The sequence below is a fragment of the Vanessa cardui genome, chromosome 13 (genome assembly GCF_905220365.1).
Source record: "Vanessa cardui chromosome 13, ilVanCard2.1, whole genome shotgun sequence".
NCBI lineage: Eukaryota > Metazoa > Arthropoda > Insecta > Lepidoptera > Nymphalidae > Vanessa > Vanessa cardui.
The window spans coordinates 5,683,997-5,707,200 of record NC_061135.1 but is presented as its reverse complement, the minus strand read 5'-3'; the positions used below and the strand labels follow the sequence as shown (position 1 = coordinate 5,707,200).

The window sequence follows — 23,204 nt, the reverse complement described above, 5'->3', positions numbered from 1 at the left end:
TAATTGAGCTTGAAGATTTTAAAGTAAAAATTGATTTGACAGATATGAAGGTGCGTAGTGTAGGAAGCGAGAGTGTGGGCGATACCTGTGCGACGCCGTCTAGCGGCGAGGCGGCGCCCGCTGCGAACGACACGGACAGCGTGCGCGACCGCGACCACCCGCGCTGCAACACACGACACGTGCACATGCGCATACACACCGCATACACACCGACACGAAGCCGCGGCCCCAAACAACGACTGGGGTTTGCGCCGTTACGCGTTTCCACAGACTCGTTTAAAATTAGAACTGCCATACTGTTACGGTTATTAATAATAATAAAATAAAACTTTTTATTTCAGGACTGGCCCATATAGTGCTAGTAAAACATATTTTTTAACTTTACGAATTTTAAAATACAATACAATAATAAATAATTACATTTTTATTTAGATAATAATATTTATCAATAACAATTTTAAAATTTAATTTAATTTAAATAGTTTTTTAACATTATAATTAATATGACTATTTAACATTATATTAATAGATAGCCTCTAAAATTTTGGAAAATCTGATTATCATTCTCCTCATTGGCCAATTATAATGAAATGAAAAAACAAAAACACTTCCATGTCATTTACATTACATAATGAAGTAACTTATGGATTGCAATATATTACCCTCGAAGCGTTGTTCATTTAAGTATCTTAAAAAAGAGGTGCCAAAAATGTATCTCGTATATAGAGATGTATAATGTATAACGAATGTTTATGGTATTAAGGTTGTATGGCAGTTCTACGAGTAAGTGCATTTCGATAAAAACAATGCCAGAACGGATATAAAACGTTCTTATTCACAGTGTAAGCGGTATTTTGGCGGCCATTTGCTTTTATAACATCACAGTGTAAATGCTTGTTATGATTATATAACACGCTTGATATTATTATCACTACGGTGAAAGCAATACGATTCAATACCATTACGAAAAATAATTTTATACAACGTAAATATTAAGGAACGATGACTACATCTTTTTTTTTAAATAATCATTTATTGATCAAATATTTTTCGACAAATGACTAAAGTAAACTGATGTAACTTTAAATTGAAAATTTCAAACAATCATATGAAATTACTATTACGATAAGTTAAAACTATGATCAAAACGTGTGATAAAATAGTGACTTATAGTTTTATAACAATGCATTTAAGCAGCATACATGTGACACGCATATTGATACAAATAAAATTAACTTTTTATACCTGTCTAGACAAACTGTCCTCGTCGCCTTGAGAACTACGGCTCGTATAGGTTCCACCCATACACCTGATGAAAATATAATAAACTTAATTAATTAAAAATAAACAATTAAAACTAATGAAACATCAGCTGTAAATTACCTGACTAAATGAGCGAGAATGGCTTTGACCCATCGAATCTTTCCGCTATTAAGTAGTTCCATCAGTTGCTTGGGATGATACTGTGGCAACACCGGACAAGCCATTTGTGACGCTTCGAATAGACCATAGTCAGGCATGTAGTCCAAAAGAGGCTATAGAGAAAATAAAAATAAATTACAATATCTTTGAATCGGTCGGAATTGATAGTATTTCGTTATTGCAGAAAAATAAAAAATACCGTTAACATATACAAATTTTTGCATAAATATATATGTATAATAGAAGAAGGCTTTGCTCTATTATTTTATAGTCGGTTATAACTTATAAGGTATTTATAGAACCCAAGACAAGACAAGAGTTCAGTAACTGAAGTCCTCTGATTGATAAGATTTAGTGTGATAAATAAAAAAATATAAAAACTGAAAATAAGACCAAAAATTCACGAAATTCATGCATTTTGAGTTCATGAAATTTTGATTATAACGCGAACATTAGCTACGAAAATATGAACTATAACAATTTACTACGTATATATACTATAGTCTGTTCGCGTTAAGAATGCAGTGAGTTGTCATTGTTTACCGGCCTGACTCCGCCCCCTTTGACCAATCAAATCTTTTCGAATTACAAAGTCAAGTTCACATTTAATTAATTATTAACTGATATTTTTATTTTTCTAATTAAAATTTTGTTTATTTAAATATTTATATTTAATTTATTCAAGCTGTACACGTAATAATTAATGTAACCTATAGCTACTAGATGACGTTATGTCAAAATATGTAAATTTCTACATCGCGATGAGGAGATTCGCAAACGATTGTATATAGTGTTAAGAATTTTGTTGATTAAACACCCCGATTCGATTTTTTATTTTAATGTGTATTTTTTAAATTAATTATACTTAGTCTTTAAAACAAATATAACTTGTTGGAATTTTAACACAATTATGCATACACCTTCACCTGCTGTTAAAAAAGATTTGATTGGTCAGGGGGCGGAGTAAAGCCGGTAAACAATGACAACTCACTGCATTCTTAACGCGAACAAACTATACGTACCTGGGGCTGATCCGGTTGTGTTTTGTTCCTTCTTCGAGCGTCGCGTTCTAACAGCTGAAGATTAATAGACGACACTCGCTGTAAGTGCGGAGCCGACACACGCAAATCGGAATCACGTAGTGCACGCGACTCACCGCCTTCTTCTTGTTCCTGAATTTCATTAAACGACAAACATAAATTTGATTAAAACAAATATTATAAGTGTACTTTATAGTAGAAAACTTTATGTACCATATTAATATACTAGCGACCCGCCCCATCTTCGCACGGGTGCAATAATATGACATCACAAACTTCTAAAATTATCAATTTTTTTTTTTAGATTTTATTCATGTATTATATTTAAAAACCTTTTTCTCCAATCACTCTATCTATTAAAAAAACCGCATCAAAATCCGTTGCGTAGTTGCAAAGATTTAAGCAGACATAGGGACAGGTAAAGCGACTTTGTTTCATACTATGCAATGAAGTGGAACTAACAGACAGAGAACTAATGTTGAATGCAATTGTTTCGGTCATTCGGTCGGTCTAATTTTTAAGATAAAAATAATAAAAAACGATTTAAATTCAAAAAGTTTAAGTAAGTTCGTTTGAAGTGATGGTAAACAATGTTATACCTGATTCGTTGCTTGTCCAGACGTAAGCTGAGGAGTTTCGGGTTTCCACTGCGAGTAAACATGCATTTCAGAGTCCATGCCAACAACTAGTATGCCGTCTCGGACCCAAGATATCTGCATTGGTAAGGGCGGCAAACCGTCGGCCGTCTTTAACTGGATTCTTCGTAACTGCATCCATCGTATTTCCTCCACAAATAACGGTGCGGCTAATGAAGACGCTTTTCGGAGTATTGGGCGGTTATTATTTATCGATTCTTTCATAGCCTAAAAAAATATAGTAATAATTAAAAAAAAAGTCAATGGTTATTTTTTTTATAAATAAATATAATATAAATATAAATAAATATGAGACAACATCACATACATTACTCTGATCCCAATGTAAGTAGCTTAAGCACTTGTGTTATGGAAAATCAACAAACACCCAGACCCAAGACAATATAGAAAACTAGTGGTAATCTACATCGACTCGGCCGAGAATCGAACCCGGGATCACGGAGTGGCGTACCCATGAAAACCGGTGTACACACCACTCGACCACAGAGGTCGTCATTTTTTTATTTTAGTGATATCAATCAATTTACCTTTAAATTAGCTTGCGCCAAGTCACTAGAAACTGGCGTGAAAAGGAGCACCCGGGAACCGACGGCGACCGTCAATATGTGCGATCCATCCTCCTTCGACACCCAGTCGAGTTGGACGAGATGCTTCTGTGTGAGCGGACACGTGTTGCCGTTTTCCATGATGCTCCTGCGCAACGACTGGAGAGTACTGAACGACGGCACTGCTAGAAGACCAGCCGACTTGCCCGTGTCGCCTTCGCCGTTGCGGTTGTTGCGGCTCTCATCGGACGACAACGTTTGTAACACCTGTAATGAGGCAGTATATAAGTAAAAGTAACAGCCTGTAAATTTCCCACTGCTGGGCTAAAGGCCTCCTTTCCCTTTTTGAGGAGAGGGCTTGGAACATATTCCACCACGCTGTTCCAATGCGGGTTGGTGGAATAGATGGGAACACAAATACAAATATCGGTGACCTGCGTCAGCCTCTGCTTCTTCTGCATGAAGGAGGTGTCGTGCAGGTAGGAGAGGTCGATCTGCGCGTCGGCGCAGACGCCCACGCGCGGCAGGCTGACGTTGCGCAGCGGGATGGTGTCCTCCAGCAGCCACTCGGCGCCGCCCGTGCTCTCGCACTCGTACACGCACACGCACAGGTTGACGAAGCGCGCGTCGGGCGCCGCGCCGCCGCCCGCGCGCGGCCGCGTGAACGAGCGCCCGCACTTGTACGCGCACGCGATGCGCCCCGAGTACGCCGCGCTGATGTGCAGCGGCTGCCCGGGTATGTCGATGGTCGACTCCTGGTCCTTGTTCATCATTTCCCACTCCTTCCACGAGTACTCGAACGAGTCGTTCTCCTTTTTGGTGACGTTACACTTCCAAAACCTGCGCGAGCAAGTTATGCTGGTTTAGTTTGTCAGATAATTAACAACATATAGATAGCGCACGAGTTGAATGCAGCCGGGGCGTGAGGTAAAGAGCGGGAGCACCTCCCCCGCTATCCGCACGCTCCTCCTCGCTCGCCCGCAGTGTAGTGTTGTTCCATCCTTAACAGCTATCGTACGCTTGCTGTGTTACCGCATTATTATTGTTGAAGTAATAAGAAAATTATTGGCAAAGAGATGGATTGATTGAAGATACCATTGATCGATTTATAATTGAAGTCAGCGACGGTGAGGATAGTGACACCGATTCAACCATGTGTGAATCTGATAATCATAATAATAAATAAATTTTTGTGTCTTTTTTTTATTTCTTTTTGTGAAATAATTAATAAAAATGTATGATCAGTATTATTTTGCCTTTTTATCATTATGCTAACCTAGTAAAATTATCGATATTAATTACTTACAATATAATGAGTATTTTGGTCATCAATTATAATTAGGTCACAGCACTATCGAATTCCTGAGCTCTGCATTCAACTCGTGCGCTATCTATACATAGTTTTTTCTTTACTCGATGGGACGTACCTTAAAGTGCTATCGGAACATGCCGTTGCTAATATGTATGGCGCTAAACAAGCTGGATATATTGACGCTGAGCTCAGATGTCCCGCAGCAGGAGTTGCGTGGATTACATCCACGCCGTCGGGCAGCGACAGCGGGCACTCGCACACCTGATAACCACAAATATCATCAATACTCTATTATGTACTTTCGAAAACATACAGTGTTATATATTTATTTTTTTATAATATAAAATCATACCTTTTTAGTTGTAATGGAAAGATGTGAATTAACAGCGGGAGCGGCAGGCCGGTCTGTATCCATTGAGACGGAATTTTTCCTAGATTCTCCTTCTTCTTCTTGCACTAGCGCGCTGTCCGGTACGTACATCATACTATTTGTAAAATCATCTGAAATAAATATAAAATGAAAATTTTAATAAAAAACATAATATCATATTTCAAAGCAAGACATAGTTGAATTAAAACTAGTTTTCGCGTATGTTAATTATTTTTATCATTCCGACGTTTCGAGCACTTTACAGCGTTCGTGGTCACGGGTACTGAGTCTACCCGTGACCACGAACGCTGTAAAGTCTAACACTGTAAACTTAAAACTAGTTTTATTTCAATGTGTAATAATCGCGAAAATCTAAGACAACATTACAAGACATACACTCAGCGGCAGAAAATGTGGCCCAAACTCTAAAATTCTTATAACATGCAATTTTGGTGTTGCGTATGAGAATTTTAAGTGGCAGCGTATCGTGGCGTTAGTTTTTGTTAATTTATGAGTTTCAAAGTTATAAAAAAAGGGTATTTGTTAAACGTAAGTGACACTTAACGTTATTAAGTGTAAAAACGCCCAAAACCCAGTTGAGTTAAAGTTCGATATTCAAACGGTCGTGCATTTAACCCTTATTGTTTTGTTTTTAATTTAATCTTCAGTCATTTTTCTTACTAAAAACTGAAAACTATGGCCTTAAGTTCAGCACAAATCGCTCAAGCTGTGTTACTTCGGAGTCAAGGTTTAACGCAGCGTGAAATCGCTGTATCTTTAAATGTACCACGTACAACTCTAAGATATGCCCTAAAAAGATACGATGAGACCAGCCTATACACGAGGAGACCAGGAAGTGGCAATATCAGATGCACATCAGCTCGAGATGACCGATTTATCATCCTCGCAATATTGAGAAATCGTTTCCTTACTGCGGGTGAAATAATGCAGCGTCTACAAACGACAAGAGGCGTCCGTGTAAGTGAGCGAACAATAAGAAGAAGAATGGAGGAACAAAACCTGCGTTCCCGAAGACCAGCACGAGGTCCAGAACTGCTCCGACATCATCGTGTAGCTCGACTTCAATTCGCTCGCGAACACGCTAATTGGACTCACGAGCAGTGGGCTAAGGTTCTGTGGACCGATGAATGCAGAGTAGCCTTAAGGCATCCAGATGGTCGCGAACGTGTGTGGAGAAGGCGAGGAGAAAGGTTTTTACCCACCACTACCTGGCAAACAGTAAGTTTTCATGGTGGCTCTGTTATGGTCTGGGCAGGAATAAGTTCAGACGCACGTACGGAGTTAACAATAATCGAAGGTCGCTTAACAGCAGTGCGATACATCGAAGAGGTCCTCCAAGAACATGTTTTACCATACATGGAATTTATTGGAAGCCAGGAATTTCTTTTAATGCACGATAATGCGCGACCTCACACAGCATTTTGCGTGAATAGCTACCTATCGGAGGTAGGAATTTCCAAATTGGACTGGCCAGCACGAAGTCCGGATTTAAATCCAATAGAACATGTATGGGACATGCTTAAAAGATGCATCAGATCCAGCATCAACCCTCCAGAGTCTATCAGTGATTTAAAAACCGCCTTGATAACCGCCTGGGAAGAAATACCCCAGGTTGACATAAAAAACATAATTAAATGCATGCCTGATCGCATGCAGGCAGTCATCAAGGCTAGAGGAGGCAATACCCGGTATTAATTTTAAGTCCCGTAAGCTTTTGTAATTTTTTTTAAAACTTTCTTTTGTTTATTTTTTTTCCAATTTTAGAGTTATTTGTTATTTTTAAGATAAAAATTTAATTAATTGAGGTATTACTTTTTTTTTACTTACTATTCACTTTAATACCTTTAAATTTTATGTACAAAAAAAAAATAACCCTATTGCGTGTTTAATTTTGGTGTTGAACCACATTATGTGTTTGGGCCACATTCTGTGCCGCTGAGTGTAGTTCTATATATGTATGTATGTAAGTACCAATTAATGTTAGTAAAGGCAAAAAAAAATTATATATTACCCGAAGGATCAGCCTGCGATGACACAGTAAGTCTCCACATATGAACTGTGGAACCGCCATCAGTCCTTTCCAGGACAACGATATAGAACGGTTCGTTGAAAACCGCAGCCTTGCGCAGGTCTACTATGGCCTCTAAGCCGGCTTCCGTGATTGTGTTGACTTCAGAACCCTCCACACCTGAGTCTGAACTCTCTGTATCGCTTGTTGTTCGTTCACCTGCAAAAACATTTATGTAATGAAATGTGCTGAAAAAACAATATAATATATCTTGTAAATAATTATCTATGACCATGTGCGGTTCTCAATAAACATGAAAAATAGTATTCAATTAGTGTGACAGCTCATTTTTATATAAAAAAAAAAATTTTGACGATTATAAGTCGGTATACAGATATAGTGACATATAAATTTAAGTATAGTAGGACACAAATTAGATGTAGCATCGGAAAATGTAATGGAATGAAATTAAAACTGATTACTGCCGATTTACACAACCAATCGTCGTCGTCGTCGCTATAGATTCACGCGTCAGAAAAAGCAAGTGCATGTAAATCCACGCGTCAAATTGACGAATATATTGGGTCATATGATATTACAAGTTATTACGTTTGTGCAAAGATCATAATCTCATGAGAAATAAATATTGATATATTGGTATAGCGTACTCAATTCGGATGTGATCGGTTTTACGAATTTTGCCGATGATACATCTAAGTTGTGTCGTACTATATATTGTTATATTTACCCGTAATTAATTGCTCTTGAAACACGTGCAAGAGCTGTGTGTTGTGCCAGTCGTGCGTGGCGTCGGCGATGGCGTGCAGCTGAATAATAGCTCCAGGTCTCGCCGTGGACTGCTGGGACACGATCTTGATGCGGTCGTGCAGAGGCACTCCGCCATCTTCGATCGTTGAATCCGACGACATCGACATGGTGTCGTGATGCTGGCGGGATGATTTACTTTCAAGTTTAAAACAAAGACAAGGGCAAGGAATCCAACGAAAAAGAATATCCGATACTGCTGTCAACAAATCCATATAATATTTTAGTATGTGTATCTAGCGAATAGATTATATGATTTTATTCATAGCGAAATGACTTACCAGTACATCTTTATGGCGTCTTTCCGAGGTGGCGATCTCAGCTAATAACGTCCGCGCATCGATAACCGCTTGAAACAGCCTTAAACTCTCACCGTCGCTCGCCACGAAGCAGGCAGACGGAGAATTGGACAGATTACCGAGTGTAGTGCTACAAAAAAGGCATAATAGGCTAATATTATAAATGCAAAAGTGTCTATCTGTCACGCTTTCATGACAAAACAATTGAACCGATTTAAATGAAATTTGGTACACAAATAGTCTAGTCTGAGATAGAAGATAGCCTACTTATTTGGAAACAAAGAGGTTAGACTTTTTGGTATACCATCATCAACCAAATATTTCCAAGTTAATTTGTAATTTTTTTTTGGTATAAGTTGGCGGACGAGCATATGGGCCACCTGATGGTAAGTGGTCACCATCACCCATAGATAATGAAGCTATAAGAAATATTAACTTCCTTACATCATCAATGTGCCACTAACCTTGGGAACTAAGATGTTGTGTCCCTTGTGCCTGTAGTTACACTGGCCCACTCACCCTTCAAACCGGAACACAACAATGCTGAGTACTGTACTAAATATATTCAGATTCGACGCGAGGCTTGAGATGAATTTGAGTTATATGTAACCATGATACAGGAACAGGGGCGTACCTCGGCAGCAGCGTGGGCAGCCAGGCCACGTTGCTGAAGGCCGACAGGTGGGGCGAGTTGACGCGCGCCAGCTCGGCCACGCCGCCCGACTTGCCCAGCGGGCCCACGCACTCCACGCGCCACATGATCAGCTCGGAGCATAGCCCGCCCGCCGCCGCGTCCACGTCCGCGCCCGCCGTGTCGCGCTCGTTGTCTGCGCACGCGCAACGACACACACGTCTCACGTCTAGTCTCATCGCAACGTTTCGAACTTTAGATTTAAGTCAGTATCATAACTTACCTGATATGTTGTGGTGGCTCGTAGTAAGCAATAGTGGTAATACTGGATGGCATGTGATGTCGTTAACTCTAAATCTATGACCGGACGCTCTAGAAGCGTGTCCGATTGATAGCACCTGCAAACATTTAAGCGTTTCATCAATAATTCTACAAAATTTGTACATATGTATTTTTAATTAAGAAATACTTTACCTGTGAAAACTTGGATTTGTCGTCAAATGTCAACTGCCACAAATTCAACGTTCCATTCGTGTGGTTCGTGACCATTGATATAACGGGCGCGGATTCCAAGACGTCTCCGTCCTGATTTTCATTGTTCTCCTCGGTAGCGACACTCGTTTTCCTCTTCATTTCATTATTATTCTCCTCTCGGGTCCCTAGAATAAAACAAATAGTCAAACAACAGTAGCTAACTACGTGCATCAATCACACACAAATATTAATACCGTTCTCTTGCTGCGGAGGTTTGTCCTCGCCCTGGGGCCACTCAGTCTCCTCTTTCTCCTCTTGCACACTTGCCAGGGGTGTCGTTACAGTTTCCCCCTGAGATTGACCTGATCAAACACAATTATATTTCATTTAAAGTCCAGCATTAAGCGCAGCTTTGCTAGTGTAAAGTGCTATGTAAGTGATCAAAATCAAAATCAAAATCAAAGTATACTTTATTCAAGTGGGCTTTTACAAGCACTTTTGAATCGTCATTTAACAATTAAGTGAAGCTACCACCGGTTCGGAAAGTAGATTCTACCGAGAAGAACCGGCAAGAAACTCAGTAGTTACTCTTTTTCAACATTTAAAAAAATACAGTCATGTTAGTTAATTTTTAAGTTAATACAATTATTAAATTATATGATGTATGTGTTAGGGCTGACCGGGCGACACGGGCTTGGTGCGGTGGCGCACGTAGAGCGGCTGCGCGGCGGCGTGGTAGAGCGCGGCGGGCGTGCACATGGTGGTGGCGTCGCCCAGCGGGAACGCGGACGGGATGCGCGCCGAGAACGACACCTGCGCCTGCCGGATGGCGCCCGCCTGCAGCTCGTCCAGCCACTCGCACACCCTGCCCGACAAGCCGAATTTGTGAATTGTTTGTAAGGGAATACTGGTTCCATTTGAAAAAAATACTTTCAGTGTCTGATAGCGCATTTATGGAGAAAGGCTTTCAGCTAAATATGTACTCTCCTCGTATTAATTATAAATGAAATTTGTCACAAAAATGGCAAATTATTCCGTTTCGTTTACCCGTTCCGTTCCAATTATTGGTCTTCCGTAGCATGCGCTGTATAATCTGTTCAAATCATATATGACAGAATATGTCTTCGGCTTGTTAACAAAAGTCTAATTATGTATGAAGTTATATATTTGTATATATGAAATAACGAACTGTTATCCCTGTTTGGGACCCATTACCATTTATATTTAGAAGATACATATTTTTCGATTCCATAAGCAATTAGTGCATTTCATGCCAGACAGTAAAACTTCTTTACGTAGATTTTGTTCGTAATTTTTATATTATTTTGTATGTTATTCAAATTTTATCTCACCATATGAGGAAACTGCCGTCGACGGGATGTATGGAAAACAATAGATCAGGACTCTGGTGCCAGTCCCGCAGCAGGGCCTCTATTTTTGCATCGAGCGAGTCTGGCAGGTGCGTGCAAGTGACGTCCGTCGCTATCGAGTTTATTGATGTTGTGTTTGACAAGCTGGGATGACTGTGGTTGCCACTAGCTGGAAAATTAATACCATTTATATTATACTAGTAGTAAACCGCGGCTTCACTTGCATTTTACGGTGTTGGTTGTCATGTGTTAGGCAAATAAAACGTTTGTTCTTCCTTGGAGTTCTTAAGTTAACTTCAGACCAAATTTCATCAAATTCGATTCAGCGATTTGGTCGTGAAAGAACGACAGACAGACTGAGTTAATTTTACATTTATAATATTAATATACATGAACAAATAATAAATATACTTCTCAACTGAATTGGTTCTTGTGAACTGACAATTTAATCATTGTCAGGATTTCAAAACCTTTTTTGTTATTAATAACCTACTAAAATTTTGAAACAGTTTCGAGATACTTCGCTAGATAGGCAATAACATATAACATCTAGAGCTGCTACATATATATTACCTGGTTGATCGTCACTGTTGCTGTTATCTTCCGATAGGACTTTAGTAAGGTGCTGGCTTGGTCGTCTATTTCCTACATAGCAGCATGAAATAGGCAGTCGAATAAAATACAAAGCAATTAATCGCTTTATAACGCGACCAAATATTGAAAGGCAATTAGTAAATGATTGCGTATTAATTATCTAAGGAATGTATACATTTAAGCGCGTAAAGCTCATCTGATTTATTACAACGATAACATTTGGACTAAAATATGGAGACGTAAATTCTTTTTATATCAAATGGCGCCTTTTTTGACAAAATTGATTTTACAAACAATGGGTTCCATTTTAGGTAAGATATTGTAGATATTTTTGGTACTTAGAATCAATACAATTTAGCTGACATAAATTGTGTTACTAATTTTAGTTTTTTTTTTATATAACTCTAACGCGTTTCAGTAATGCTCTATTGTCATCTCACTTAAAAACCGATTTGTTAAACTTATGTGGGTTACAAATTCACCAAAAAATGTTGCCATTATATGAGCGCATAGAGTATACAAACATAATGCTTAGTATACTACAAAACGTGTTTTTACTTTAACAAAAGCAACTTTTGAATTTTTATCTATAATATATACTTAACTAAATTATATATAATCAATAAAGCTTATGTAATGTTAGCTTAAAGAAGGTTAAATAATTAATTACATACTTGTTTCATTCTCTCCGTCCGGATGTGTGGTGTGATCCGACCCCGAACCTCCCTCATCTGTCTCTTCTTTATCTAAGATCTGAATATAATAATACATATATCATTAATTAAACAGTATTATTATTAACCAGTAAAGCTATTTCATTACATATACTTATTAGTAAGTAATTGGTTAAATTTAAAATGCTTTTTGTCAACAGGTATATAGTACGACATAACTTAGATGTAGCATCGGCAAAATTCTTAAAACCGATCACATCAGAATTAAGTATGTTATCTCAAAATATCAATATTCATTTTTTATGTGAAAATGATCTTAACACAAACGAAATAACTTGTAATATCATATGACCGAATATATTCGTCAATTTGACACGTCGATTAACATTTGCTTTCTCGGGTTGAACTGACGCGAGAATGTATAGCGACGAATAGCGTCGAATGGCGCGATAGGGAGTTATTTCTATTGGTTGTATAAGTCGGCTGTAATCGGTTTAATTGAATTTGCCGATGCTACATCTAAGTTGTGTCGTACTATATGTTTTACCTATTTTACTTACTTTTTTAGTAAGATCGTGCAGTATCGCCTCAGCTTGGCTCGTGAAATGCATCTCCTTGTTGTGCAACCAGTGCAGTATGAAGCGCCCGCCGCCAGCGAGCGAAGGTACCAGCGGGATGTCGGTCTCAGCGTTGATAGACGCCGCTAGGTGGAAGTGAAGACCTGAGAAAACATTACATTAGCTTTATTACATTATTTCTTGTTTACATACGTCGCATTTTCGAATATTATATTGATACTTGAAATCGTATCATCCCTTACCTTTCTCCTCCTCCAATCCTCATTTATTTTAAAATTGTGTGTATGTTTTTCTTACTAGTTATGTGTGTATTTTCTCATTATATATGTATGTATTATTTTTACTACTTTATTATATTTGTATTATAGTACACCTAAACCCAAAATTTAATTATTTGTTATAATGTCATATGCCAACCGGTTGCCTGGAAGAGATCGCTCTTCTAGCGATAAGGCCGCCGATTGTATACTCTATAACATTGTTTCTTTTTCTGTTTTAAAATTTTATGTACTTTCCTTGGTGTACAATAAAGTATATTTCATTCATTCATTCATTCATTCATTCGTTCATTCATTCATACTAAAGTTCATACTATGCATTTTATAGTGATTTTCCAATTAGTTATATACATTTTTAAGTACTAATTCTGACCTCCTGTGTAGGATGTGGAGTGGTAGGGATTGTGAAAATCGTGCGCACTGTACGTGGAGGGGAGTGTGGGTATCGGCGCTCCGGGCTGCTTCGACGACTGCGCTGTCCGCCGGATGTGGAAACACGTTCTGTGTTAGATACAACAAATAGTTATTGTATATCAATCCATAAAAACAACAAATATTTGTACAAAGATATCAAAATCGAAATAAACTTTATTCAAGTAGGATTTTATAAGCACTTTTGAATCGTCATTTTACAATTAAGTGAAGCTACCACCGGTTCGGAAAGTAGATTCTACCGAGAAGAGCCGACAAGAAACTCAGTAGTTACTCTTTTTTAACATTTAAAAAATACAACGTCATGTTAATTAAATACAATTATTTAAATTAGTGTATCCTGCTTGGAAGTCAACAGGTATTAACTCCACGCTTTTTTATCATCTATAAAATCTTGTATCGAATAATATGCTTTTTCTACCAATGTATTTTTTACAAACGATTTGAATTTACAAAACGGCAAAGTTAAAAATGTCTGCGGAAATTTATTATAGAAACGGATACCTTGCCCCAAGAAGGATTTATTGACTTTGCGGAGTCGGAAACTTGGCGTTATAAGCTTATCCTTACTCCTAGTGCACATACAATGAGTGAGATATTAATATATATATATACATACGACTATATATATACATTGACGACCTCCGTGGTCGAGTGGTGTGTACACCGGTTTTCATGGGTACGCCACTCTGAGGTTCCGGGTTCGATTCCCGGCGGAGTCGATGTAGATTACCATTAGTTTTTCTATGTTGTCTTGGGTCTGGGTGTTTGTGGTACCGTCGTTACTTCTGATTTTCCATAACACAAGTGCTTCAGCTACTTACATTGGGATCAGAGTAATGTATGTGATGTTGTCTCATATTTATTTATTTATTTATTATACATACATACTTAATATGTGACATATTAAGTTTTAAAAATGTATTAATTATAAATATATATTTAAAGTCTTGACCATGTCACGCAGATACTCGAATAATCAGTAACTTGATCCATAGCGGCCCGTGCGGGTTACTCACTTCATGTGCTTCAAGCGCTGCATGAAGCGGTGCTTGTGTCGGTGCGTGGCGCGCTGGCGGCGCGGCGGGGAGCGCGCGTGCGCCGTGACGCAGCCGCCCCACTCGTCCTCCGGCAGAAGCGTCTCCGCCCACACGCGACATATGTTGTCCACGCATGACGTCACTAGCACGTTGCCTACGCTGCCTCTGTACAGATAAATTCGGACTATTAGCGCCAGAGCCGGATTTAAAGGTTGAAGGCCCCCGGGCCACAATGCAGTGGGGGCCCTAGACAAACAGAAGCGTGAACAACCTAATAATTATATTATCATGAATTAATTATTTTTTATTTCAATCAGTAAGCTATGATTTATTTACTTGTATCCGTAACTTTTAAAATATTAAATAATAACATTATTATAATTTGACTATATCTCGGTATTTGTTAACTTGCTGAAAACTGTGGCCCCCACTAATGTGGAGGCCCCAGGGCAGTTGCCCCAGTTGCCCTCCCCTAAATACGGCCCTGATTAGCACTCATATACTATAGCGAATTCGTTACCGAAATTATCTTGTTTAGCGTATTAAATCACAGATAGATTGATTTGAAACTTACTTGGGCATATACTTGCTGGTTTTTCGCCATGACAGGTGTGTGACGGCCCGCGGGTGTGCGACGTAAATGAATGTGTAGTTCAGCTCGGGCTGATTGTGCTCGCTATGAGCTTGAACTAATACTGCAAAAGAACATAACAAACAAACAGTTGTAAATAATGTACATCGTATGTATGTGTGTGTAAATACCCTTATTTGCCGATACCAAGTCTTACCTTTATTTTGATACCATATCTTGACGAGCCTGTCGTTGACGCCGGAGGTGGCGAACAGCACACCGTCCGGTGAGAAAGCGAGATGGTGCGCAGGCGTCGCTGTGTGACATTGCCATACACATATCCAACCCTACAACATAAACACAATGTTGTACAAAGTAACAATAGTTTCTTCAAGTCTCTTCAGACAAATTAATACGATATATTCCTATAACTTTATCATGTAACATGAATTGTTTAATCTTGAAGTTTAAAAGAAAAAGAGAGAAGGGATATATTAATCTATAATAAAAGAAATCGTCAATTTTGTACTTCTGGACAAAATCGTCTGCCACAACTTGGATTATGATTCAAGGTTCAATTCATCCTTGTACAAGTTCACACATGAAGATATCGTCCAGTCCTTTTTCGACTAGCAAGAAAGGAATTATGACTACAAATAAAGGGCTTGACAAATAAAAAACAAAAAAAAAAACGGGATTTGAATCGGTCGTTTCCGGTTTTACACGTGATATGTACTAGGCCATCTTCTCTCTTACTTCAACACTAATCTAATATTAACATTACTTCATCATGACATGACATGTGTTTATATCAATTCTCATATCTATGAGATATCATTGTTTTTGATACACAATGTGGAGATAAGAGGGGAAAAGTATCCTAACATCTAATGTTAATTCTGGTCCATAATTAATTTCTTAATAATTATGATTTCATAAAAAAAACTGTTAAAACAGAATGTAATAACTAAAAATATTATGATCTTGTTATCTTTTAAACAATCTAATTAGCATAGTCCCATAGATAAGCAGTTGTATGATCATCGTCGTAACAAGTTCAAACAAAGCCGTTAGTAAAATTGTATGAAACGATAAACTCTAGATAGCACTATAAATATTCGTGAGTTAAGCTAAACAGAGATATCAGAGTGCAGTTGTATCTATTTATCTTATCAGATAGTAAACGATCGCCAGATTTCAACGCTATACTTACAGGCTCATCCTCTTCGGGAGGTTTTGTTTTTTCATCTTTATCCCCACCTATTTGGAATGTAACGCCTGAGCTTGCTGCAATTAAAATTAATATAAATTGTTAATATTTGTGTTTCTAGTTAACAACTTAAGTCACATCTGTATCATTAGAGTTACATAAATAAACGTGTGGTCGCAAAATGAGATAACATAGGTTTGAAGTTGAATTACAGATTGATATTAAAATTAATAAAAATATAACCTTATTTTTTCATAATGTTAAAATATATCGATCGCATTGATTAATGTTTAAAAAGAAGACACTTACGAACAAAGCAATCAGTTAACAAACTTAAATCAAATACTAAAACTTAATTAATGAATAGACACTGAAACGCCATTCAGTGAACCGTAATGTTATAAAATCAATGCAGATTGCGCATTGCAAACTAAATATGAAGAAAAATAAAAGCTTACATAATTGAAAAACTGAAAATCAAAACTTGAATCTAACAACGCTATTAAAGTCTTTTTTTGTTGTTGCAGTCAATAAATTTCCCACTATTGGATAAAGAACTTCGCCCAAGAAGAAGAAGATTTGGAGCTTATAGCAGAACTGTTCCGATGCCGATGATGTATGTGACAGAATTTCGTCTAACCCATACAGGTATCAAGATGTTTTCCTTCGCCACAAAGTACATTTATATTCATTAAAACAAATTTGGTACGTGTAAACTCAGTTTTAATTGGACAAGGATGAACCCACAATTTCGGTAAAAAATAATGTTTTCTAGCCTCATCTTTCAATTACATATTATGCAAAAAGTTTTAAGTTTTCGTGATTCCAAAACCATAGTAACTATGTAATTAGTTGGCTTCATAAAAAAGACCGTAACCACATATTTCTAAGTAACAACGAATTCGTTTCTTCTTTTAAATTTAATTTGACTCAATGCTGCGAAATCGATAAAACTGTTACCAGAAAACTTTCTGGAAATGTGCCAGTGCGGCAGTTTATTCATGATATGGCTTTTCGTCTCACGGCTGGAGCCGCAACTTAGGTAATCATTTTATAAAGCATCGCTCCGAACAAAGGGATCGTGCCAATACAGCTTATACTTATAGCTAAGAGCATACTATATAATGTACTCGTCTGTAACGAGACAAAGGGTTCTGAAGACTTCCATATAAAGCTTCTATTTCTACAGCACGTCATTCTCTAATTGTGTTATATAGAGTGATAATATTTTCACGCTAACATTAATTAATAAAATGTTAAGTATCAAAACTATCTAACTATATCTTCGATGTATTAAAATTAACATTTAATTAGATACAAATTTTAATATCAAATATAACTTAGATATCTCCTGTCCTCTACCTAGATTAAGGTTAAAGAATTTCAATACAAATACGGAATATTTTTCAGTATATTTCTAATAGTAATTTATGATTATCTCACGTTGACTGTCGTCCTGATATAGCGATGCTTGGTGCCATAGCTGTAGGATCTTGCCTCCGGTAAGCAGCCGTGTACCTTCTAGATTCCATGAAAGAGCAGTGATCGGACCATCTGCCACCAATTTGCCTGTTTGCACCCACCTATATTCTAGGCCCTATAAAAAATAACAACATTTAAATAAATAAAGATAATAATTCTATTATGATGATGTTTTTGCAATGAAACGCATACCCTGCTGTAATATTAAGTTACAAACTCTAGATCAAGTTTTATGAACTAACTTTAGAACAATATTAACCAAAACTTATGACGGCAATATAATACGTAGACAAAATAAATACCATCCCAAAATGCATTATACCGTTTCCAATTAAAAATCAACCTACCTTTAAAGTCACTTAAATTTTGTTTTATTGACATATCTTTTAGCGAGTTAATCCCTTTAAATAAATCGTAATGAGTTTCATTGACTGCGATAAAAATGTTGTTTTTATTGATACATGAGATTAAGAAAAAATAATTTAAAACTAGGCGTGGTTAATGTTATAGTTAATCGAACCAGTCATTTAAGGCACGCGCGATAATATTAACTACTTACATCGAGACTTAGGTATATGTTTTTAACACTTTTAAAATTTATTGCTCCAAAGGACATCGGAAAAAATCACTTAATTATCATAAAATTGGTGATTTTAAAATTGAGCATATTATAACGTACATTACAATAGATAGATAAAATCAAAAAGCTTGGAAGCATAAGTATTTGTTTATTTTCTTAAAAATTACCTAAACATACCTCATTATTACACGTAAATATATATAATTGATGAAATAGAGTAATTACTTCTGATTCTCTGATCTTTTTGCATCATATTCTGTTCAATCTATATTTCAAAATGTCGATAAGTTTATATTCAATCGCAAAAGTATTTGTAAGAGTGTGTTAAAAATATTTAATATTTATAAAAAATATGCCTATTTTTTAAAAGATACTTCTATCGAACTGGCAGAATAAAATTATATTTTTCTTTTAAGTTTCAGTTCAAATTATCGAATACGTACACAGTCGAGTCGAGTACATTTAATTCATTGTGGATCCTAAACATAGTCTGGAAGAAATCTTTGGGCGATAGCCTTCATTCTCAATTGGTGTTTCTATTTTTACAGTTATCTTTGTATGCAAACTGTTTCCAATACATTAATTGACTAACCGAATGTAATCTGGACATTGTAACGTCAACTAGAAAAGATTTCATTTGTTTATATTTGAAGATTATTACATATCTGCGTACCTAGATTCCTCTACTCTTAGATAAGATATCACACGTATTTTATGTTTACATAGGAATAGATCTATAATGCGCCAATTTTAAAATATAATAATACTGTTTTGAAGAACACCCATACATATTAACGTAGTTTATTGCTTTGTACTCAAACAATAAATGTCCTTTTACGTTTATGAATTTTCATATATCCGTAACATTGTGATGTAACTTCGAGGTGAGCAGTATTACTATGCATTATTATGAAGAGCAATTTAATATACCTACAATTGCAAATCATGTGACTTACGAGAGCGTTGAACGAATTGAATACATGCAAACTGTTTCATCTATATTTATTTATTACCTACGCGTATGTACAAGGTCTCTTTATGAATTACTTTTATTTATATTGTAATGATGAATGTCATAGCCATGCGACGCTAATGAGCAACTATGAATAAGACGCTCGTAAGCAATTAAAAGACAATTGAATCAATTACAATTTACGAGTATCTTGAAAAATAATTTACCCAAAAGCGAAATCGTATTAAGTTAAACAGTGATTTCGCTTTTCCTACATCATTGATTAAGCATACAGCATTATTTAACTAACCACCCCAAAAATAACATTTATAGGTAAAACCGTACCTAATACAAAGTACAAACTGCTTAAAAGAAGAATAAAAACTATGATTATCGCGTAAAACCGAGTGTCTTACACAATGACCAAACATGTCACCGTGTATAACTTTAACATTAGCCTAATTTTACCAGCGCATAGCTGAAAGAGTAATCACGTGTTCTTAGCGTGTAATTGAATAGAAAATAAACATTTGATTATTTAGTGTCAAGGTAAACGCTTCAGTGCGTTTTTGGCATTTCGAATTTACCTAATAAAACGTCGACTGTTTTATATCGCGTTAAACACGTTTAACCTGTACCGTACGAAAGTCGCGTAATAATAATATTATTTTATTGCGGCGTGTTTGTTTGCATTAATTATCGAAATAGTTATTATATATAGACTAAAAGATTCTGATAAATGCGGAAGTGACTATAAGACAAATTTACTTCTTTTTTATGCGATTGGTGGCAAACGTCTTGCTCGTTTCGGCTCAACTGATGGAAAGTTACTACCACCGCCCATGGACATCTGCAGCACCAGGGGGCTAGCAGGTGCTTTGCCGGCCTTTGAGAACGGAGTAAGCTCTTTTTTTGAAGGTTCCCATGTCGAATCGGTTCGCAAAAACCGCCGGCGAAAGCCGGTTCCACAAAGTGGTTGTGCCAGGCAGAAAATGTCTAAGAAATCGCATGGTTGAGGATGTACGGACATGAAGGTGGACTTAGTCCGCAACTGAACCCAATTTCATGTAATTCGGTATGAAGCTAACTTTGGTACGAACCTTGAAGACTACTTTTGTATAACAACCCCAAAACGAGAGTGAAACCGCAGGCAACAACTGATTACTAAAATATTGTTAATAGTAATTAATAAAACTGTCTAAATGGAAGAAACCACTTTAAACATCCTTAAAATAAATAACTGTATTGAACACGAAATTATTACAACAATTTATGTTGTCAGTAATATCCTTTAGATTAATACTAAATAAAATTTGTAAGAGAAAAAAATCTCATTATCTGTTTTTAATATCCTTAATCCTTTTATATAATTATTGCGATTGATGACTTTGGACAATGGAAAAAAAAAGGAAATCACTATTTCCTAGAAAGGGATTAAAGGCTTTACATAACCCTTTAGCAAGGGTTGTACTGACAGTTACATAAGATTTAAAAACTTCAAACTTTATGTAGCACAAATATGAAATACAATTAGTAATTACACATAATACCACAACAATGAATTAGAGAATTAATAATATGACATATTCAAATGTTACTTACGTGAGTAGTGGCAGCCGTGTGTATGAGGGGTGTTGGTTCAAAAATACACACTTCTGCACCATAAGCTGCAGCAATTTTTCCCGTATCAGTGCTGCAGTCAAGAGAGCTAATACGAACATAGCCATGGATGGCACCCGGAATTATTTGAACACGTTCAAAGTTTGAAGCAAGAATCACTATATTACATCCTGCTGCATAGGCCTAAAAATAATAATAATTCAACGTCAAAAATGCCATATCTGCCTTAAAGGTATTACATAAATATTATACAGTTTAAATTTTAACAGGCCAAAAATTGTTTATGTAATAACCATGTTTTTTTTCTTTTTGAATTAAGTACATTCCATTTAAATTTAGTCATTATCACTGACAATATCAATTTAGAAATTAATTACCTGCTAAAGAAAATGTATTTGTTTTAATATTATCATATTTTATACTAAAACATGATGCGCATTACGCTGTACATCACGACATAAACACAACTTCAAGGTAAACAATATATTTTACAATAATAATAAAAATACTGAAGTTATGAAAATTATTGTTTAAAGAAATTAATTTACAAATTGACCATAATTCAGATTTTATTTGTTTATTAATAAAAACGGCCATAAATGTGTCTAGTTCACACCTAAGACAATAAATATTATATTCTTATCATACCAGTCTAAATTAGATTTTCCTGTTAGGACCATTACTCTTAAATTACCACTACAAGGATCTTATATATTTGGTCACGAGACTCGCACCGTAATCAAAGCTTAATGTTTGCTTTATATACTTACTGTAAAAGGTATCCCTTCGACTGAACCAACAGCAAAACATTGATCTCCTGAATTACAGGCACCACTAAGTACTTGATGACAGTTCATAATGAGCTATTTTAACTAAAATTTCCTAGTTATATTTGTAGCAAGTTACCGCACAACACGACCATATTTTTAAAAATGTAATACATAGTTAATATAAGAAGTAAAATTCAGCATTTGGAATTAGTTTTTCTGCGAGTTGTATGATCACGAATATTTCTCTATGACACCACACATTGAACGTGAGAGAATGACGTATGTAATACTAGAGAGAGATAACAACAAAAAGTAAACCAATATTTGTGACATTTAAGATTTTTTTTATATATATTTTATATGTCGCAAATAAAATTATTATATTGTACGGTTATTTTTGTTAAGATTCTGATTTCAGTTTATTTTTACAATGTTGAAATAATATATTAAAAATTACTTATTACATCAGACCATGAAAAATATGCCGTGCAAATTGATGTACATTGTACACGTTCTTATAAAAGATAATTTACGTGTTGTAAAGTTTCGAGTCTTTACTAAAAATTAATGAAAAAAAACACAAAAATTTTTAAACGACACATAGATTGTCTTAAATAATTTATACATAAGCTAATCACATTTATTTGGTCCGTAATAAGCTAACTGCTACTTTGATAAATGATGAAATTAATTATTTTTAATTTAAAATTTTAATAAAGTAATGTATTTTTTATATCCATTAAATTCAATTACAGCATGACATATTTCAAAAAGTTACTGAAGACAATTAAAATATATCATATAAATATAAATCCAAACTAATTTGAGATGTAGAGTTACGAGATGACAAGTTACGTTCCTGTATAGTCGGTTGATATTATATTGTATATGTACATACGAGTTCAGAGTTGTTTTTGTGTATTGATGGGGTATTGAGTATTGATCATAAATTTAAAAAAAGTTAATTGATATTATAAAAAATTGATGGTGCTAAGTGAACCCAGTTATTAATTTTCTTCAAGAAATCACAACGAATTAAACGAAAAATAAGTAGAACCTTCAAGAAAGCAGGTAAGATAAAAGTGTTGAACGTTCATGTTTTACTAATTTAAATTCCAATAACTCTTTTTAACTAATATTAATAAGGCTAAAATAATTGCAAAGAGATTTGCACATTTATAAATAGACAGTTTTGACGGCAACGCTCACTCAGATTTCTAATTTCTCTCTAGCTTTCAAACTATTTAGTGGCCTGTGATTCAAGTTTTCTAATGCTGAAAAAAAAATATAATTTATAAATGTGGCAGAATATATAGAAATAAGCAAGTTATTATGGTTTATTATATTATATATCTAAATCTTAACTTTAGTACAGCTTAATACATTGTAGTAGTACAACTATATGAAATCTTACTCATAATGACTTGGTTTTTTCTTGTGCAAAAACTTT

General features: G+C 35.9%; 2 protein-coding genes across 7 annotated transcripts in view; one reads left to right on the top strand and one right to left on the bottom strand.

Annotated features, from left to right (window-relative positions):
- Nucleotides 1-22,051, bottom strand: part of LOC124534553 (dmX-like protein 2) — a 50,866-nt gene extending 28,815 nt beyond the window's left edge. Inside the window, exons 1-29 of the mRNA XM_047110452.1 lie at nt 21,755-22,051; nt 20,967-21,167; nt 17,794-17,947; nt 16,354-16,427; nt 15,358-15,487; nt 15,144-15,264; nt 14,549-14,734; nt 13,471-13,598; nt 12,802-12,962; nt 12,242-12,320; nt 11,547-11,618; nt 10,956-11,142; nt 10,284-10,468; nt 9,858-9,965; nt 9,604-9,788; nt 9,413-9,527; nt 9,133-9,325; nt 8,481-8,628; nt 8,123-8,321; nt 7,378-7,593; nt 5,328-5,476; nt 5,091-5,236; nt 4,098-4,503; nt 3,646-3,930; nt 3,062-3,325; nt 2,445-2,594; nt 1,384-1,535; nt 1,246-1,309; nt 86-163 (exon numbers count right to left, since the gene is read on the bottom strand). Of these exons, the coding sequence (XP_046966408.1) occupies nt 86-163; nt 1,246-1,309; nt 1,384-1,535; nt 2,445-2,594; nt 3,062-3,325; nt 3,646-3,930; nt 4,098-4,503; nt 5,091-5,236; nt 5,328-5,476; nt 7,378-7,593; nt 8,123-8,321; nt 8,481-8,628; nt 9,133-9,325; nt 9,413-9,527; nt 9,604-9,788; nt 9,858-9,965; nt 10,284-10,468; nt 10,956-11,142; nt 11,547-11,618; nt 12,242-12,320; nt 12,802-12,962; nt 13,471-13,598; nt 14,549-14,734; nt 15,144-15,264; nt 15,358-15,487; nt 16,354-16,427; nt 17,794-17,947; nt 20,967-21,167; nt 21,755-21,841 (4,623 nt within the window). The 5' untranslated portion in view covers nt 21,842-22,051. The remainder of the gene's footprint in view (nt 1-85; nt 164-1,245; nt 1,310-1,383; nt 1,536-2,444; nt 2,595-3,061; nt 3,326-3,645; nt 3,931-4,097; nt 4,504-5,090; nt 5,237-5,327; nt 5,477-7,377; nt 7,594-8,122; nt 8,322-8,480; nt 8,629-9,132; nt 9,326-9,412; nt 9,528-9,603; nt 9,789-9,857; nt 9,966-10,283; nt 10,469-10,955; nt 11,143-11,546; nt 11,619-12,241; nt 12,321-12,801; nt 12,963-13,470; nt 13,599-14,548; nt 14,735-15,143; nt 15,265-15,357; nt 15,488-16,353; nt 16,428-17,793; nt 17,948-20,966; nt 21,168-21,754) is intronic.
- Nucleotides 22,052-22,632: 581 nt separating this feature from the next.
- The window catches only part of LOC124534799 (endophilin-A), a 41,789-nt gene continuing 41,217 nt past the window's right edge, over nt 22,633-23,204 (top strand). For 5 of the 6 annotated variants that reach the window (XM_047110816.1, XM_047110819.1, XM_047110818.1 and 2 more), the window contains exon 1: nt 22,633-22,825. The gene's annotated coding sequence lies outside the window, so the exon portion shown is untranslated. The remainder of the gene's footprint in view (nt 22,826-23,204) is intronic. The other variant, XM_047110815.1, reaches the window with a different exon arrangement.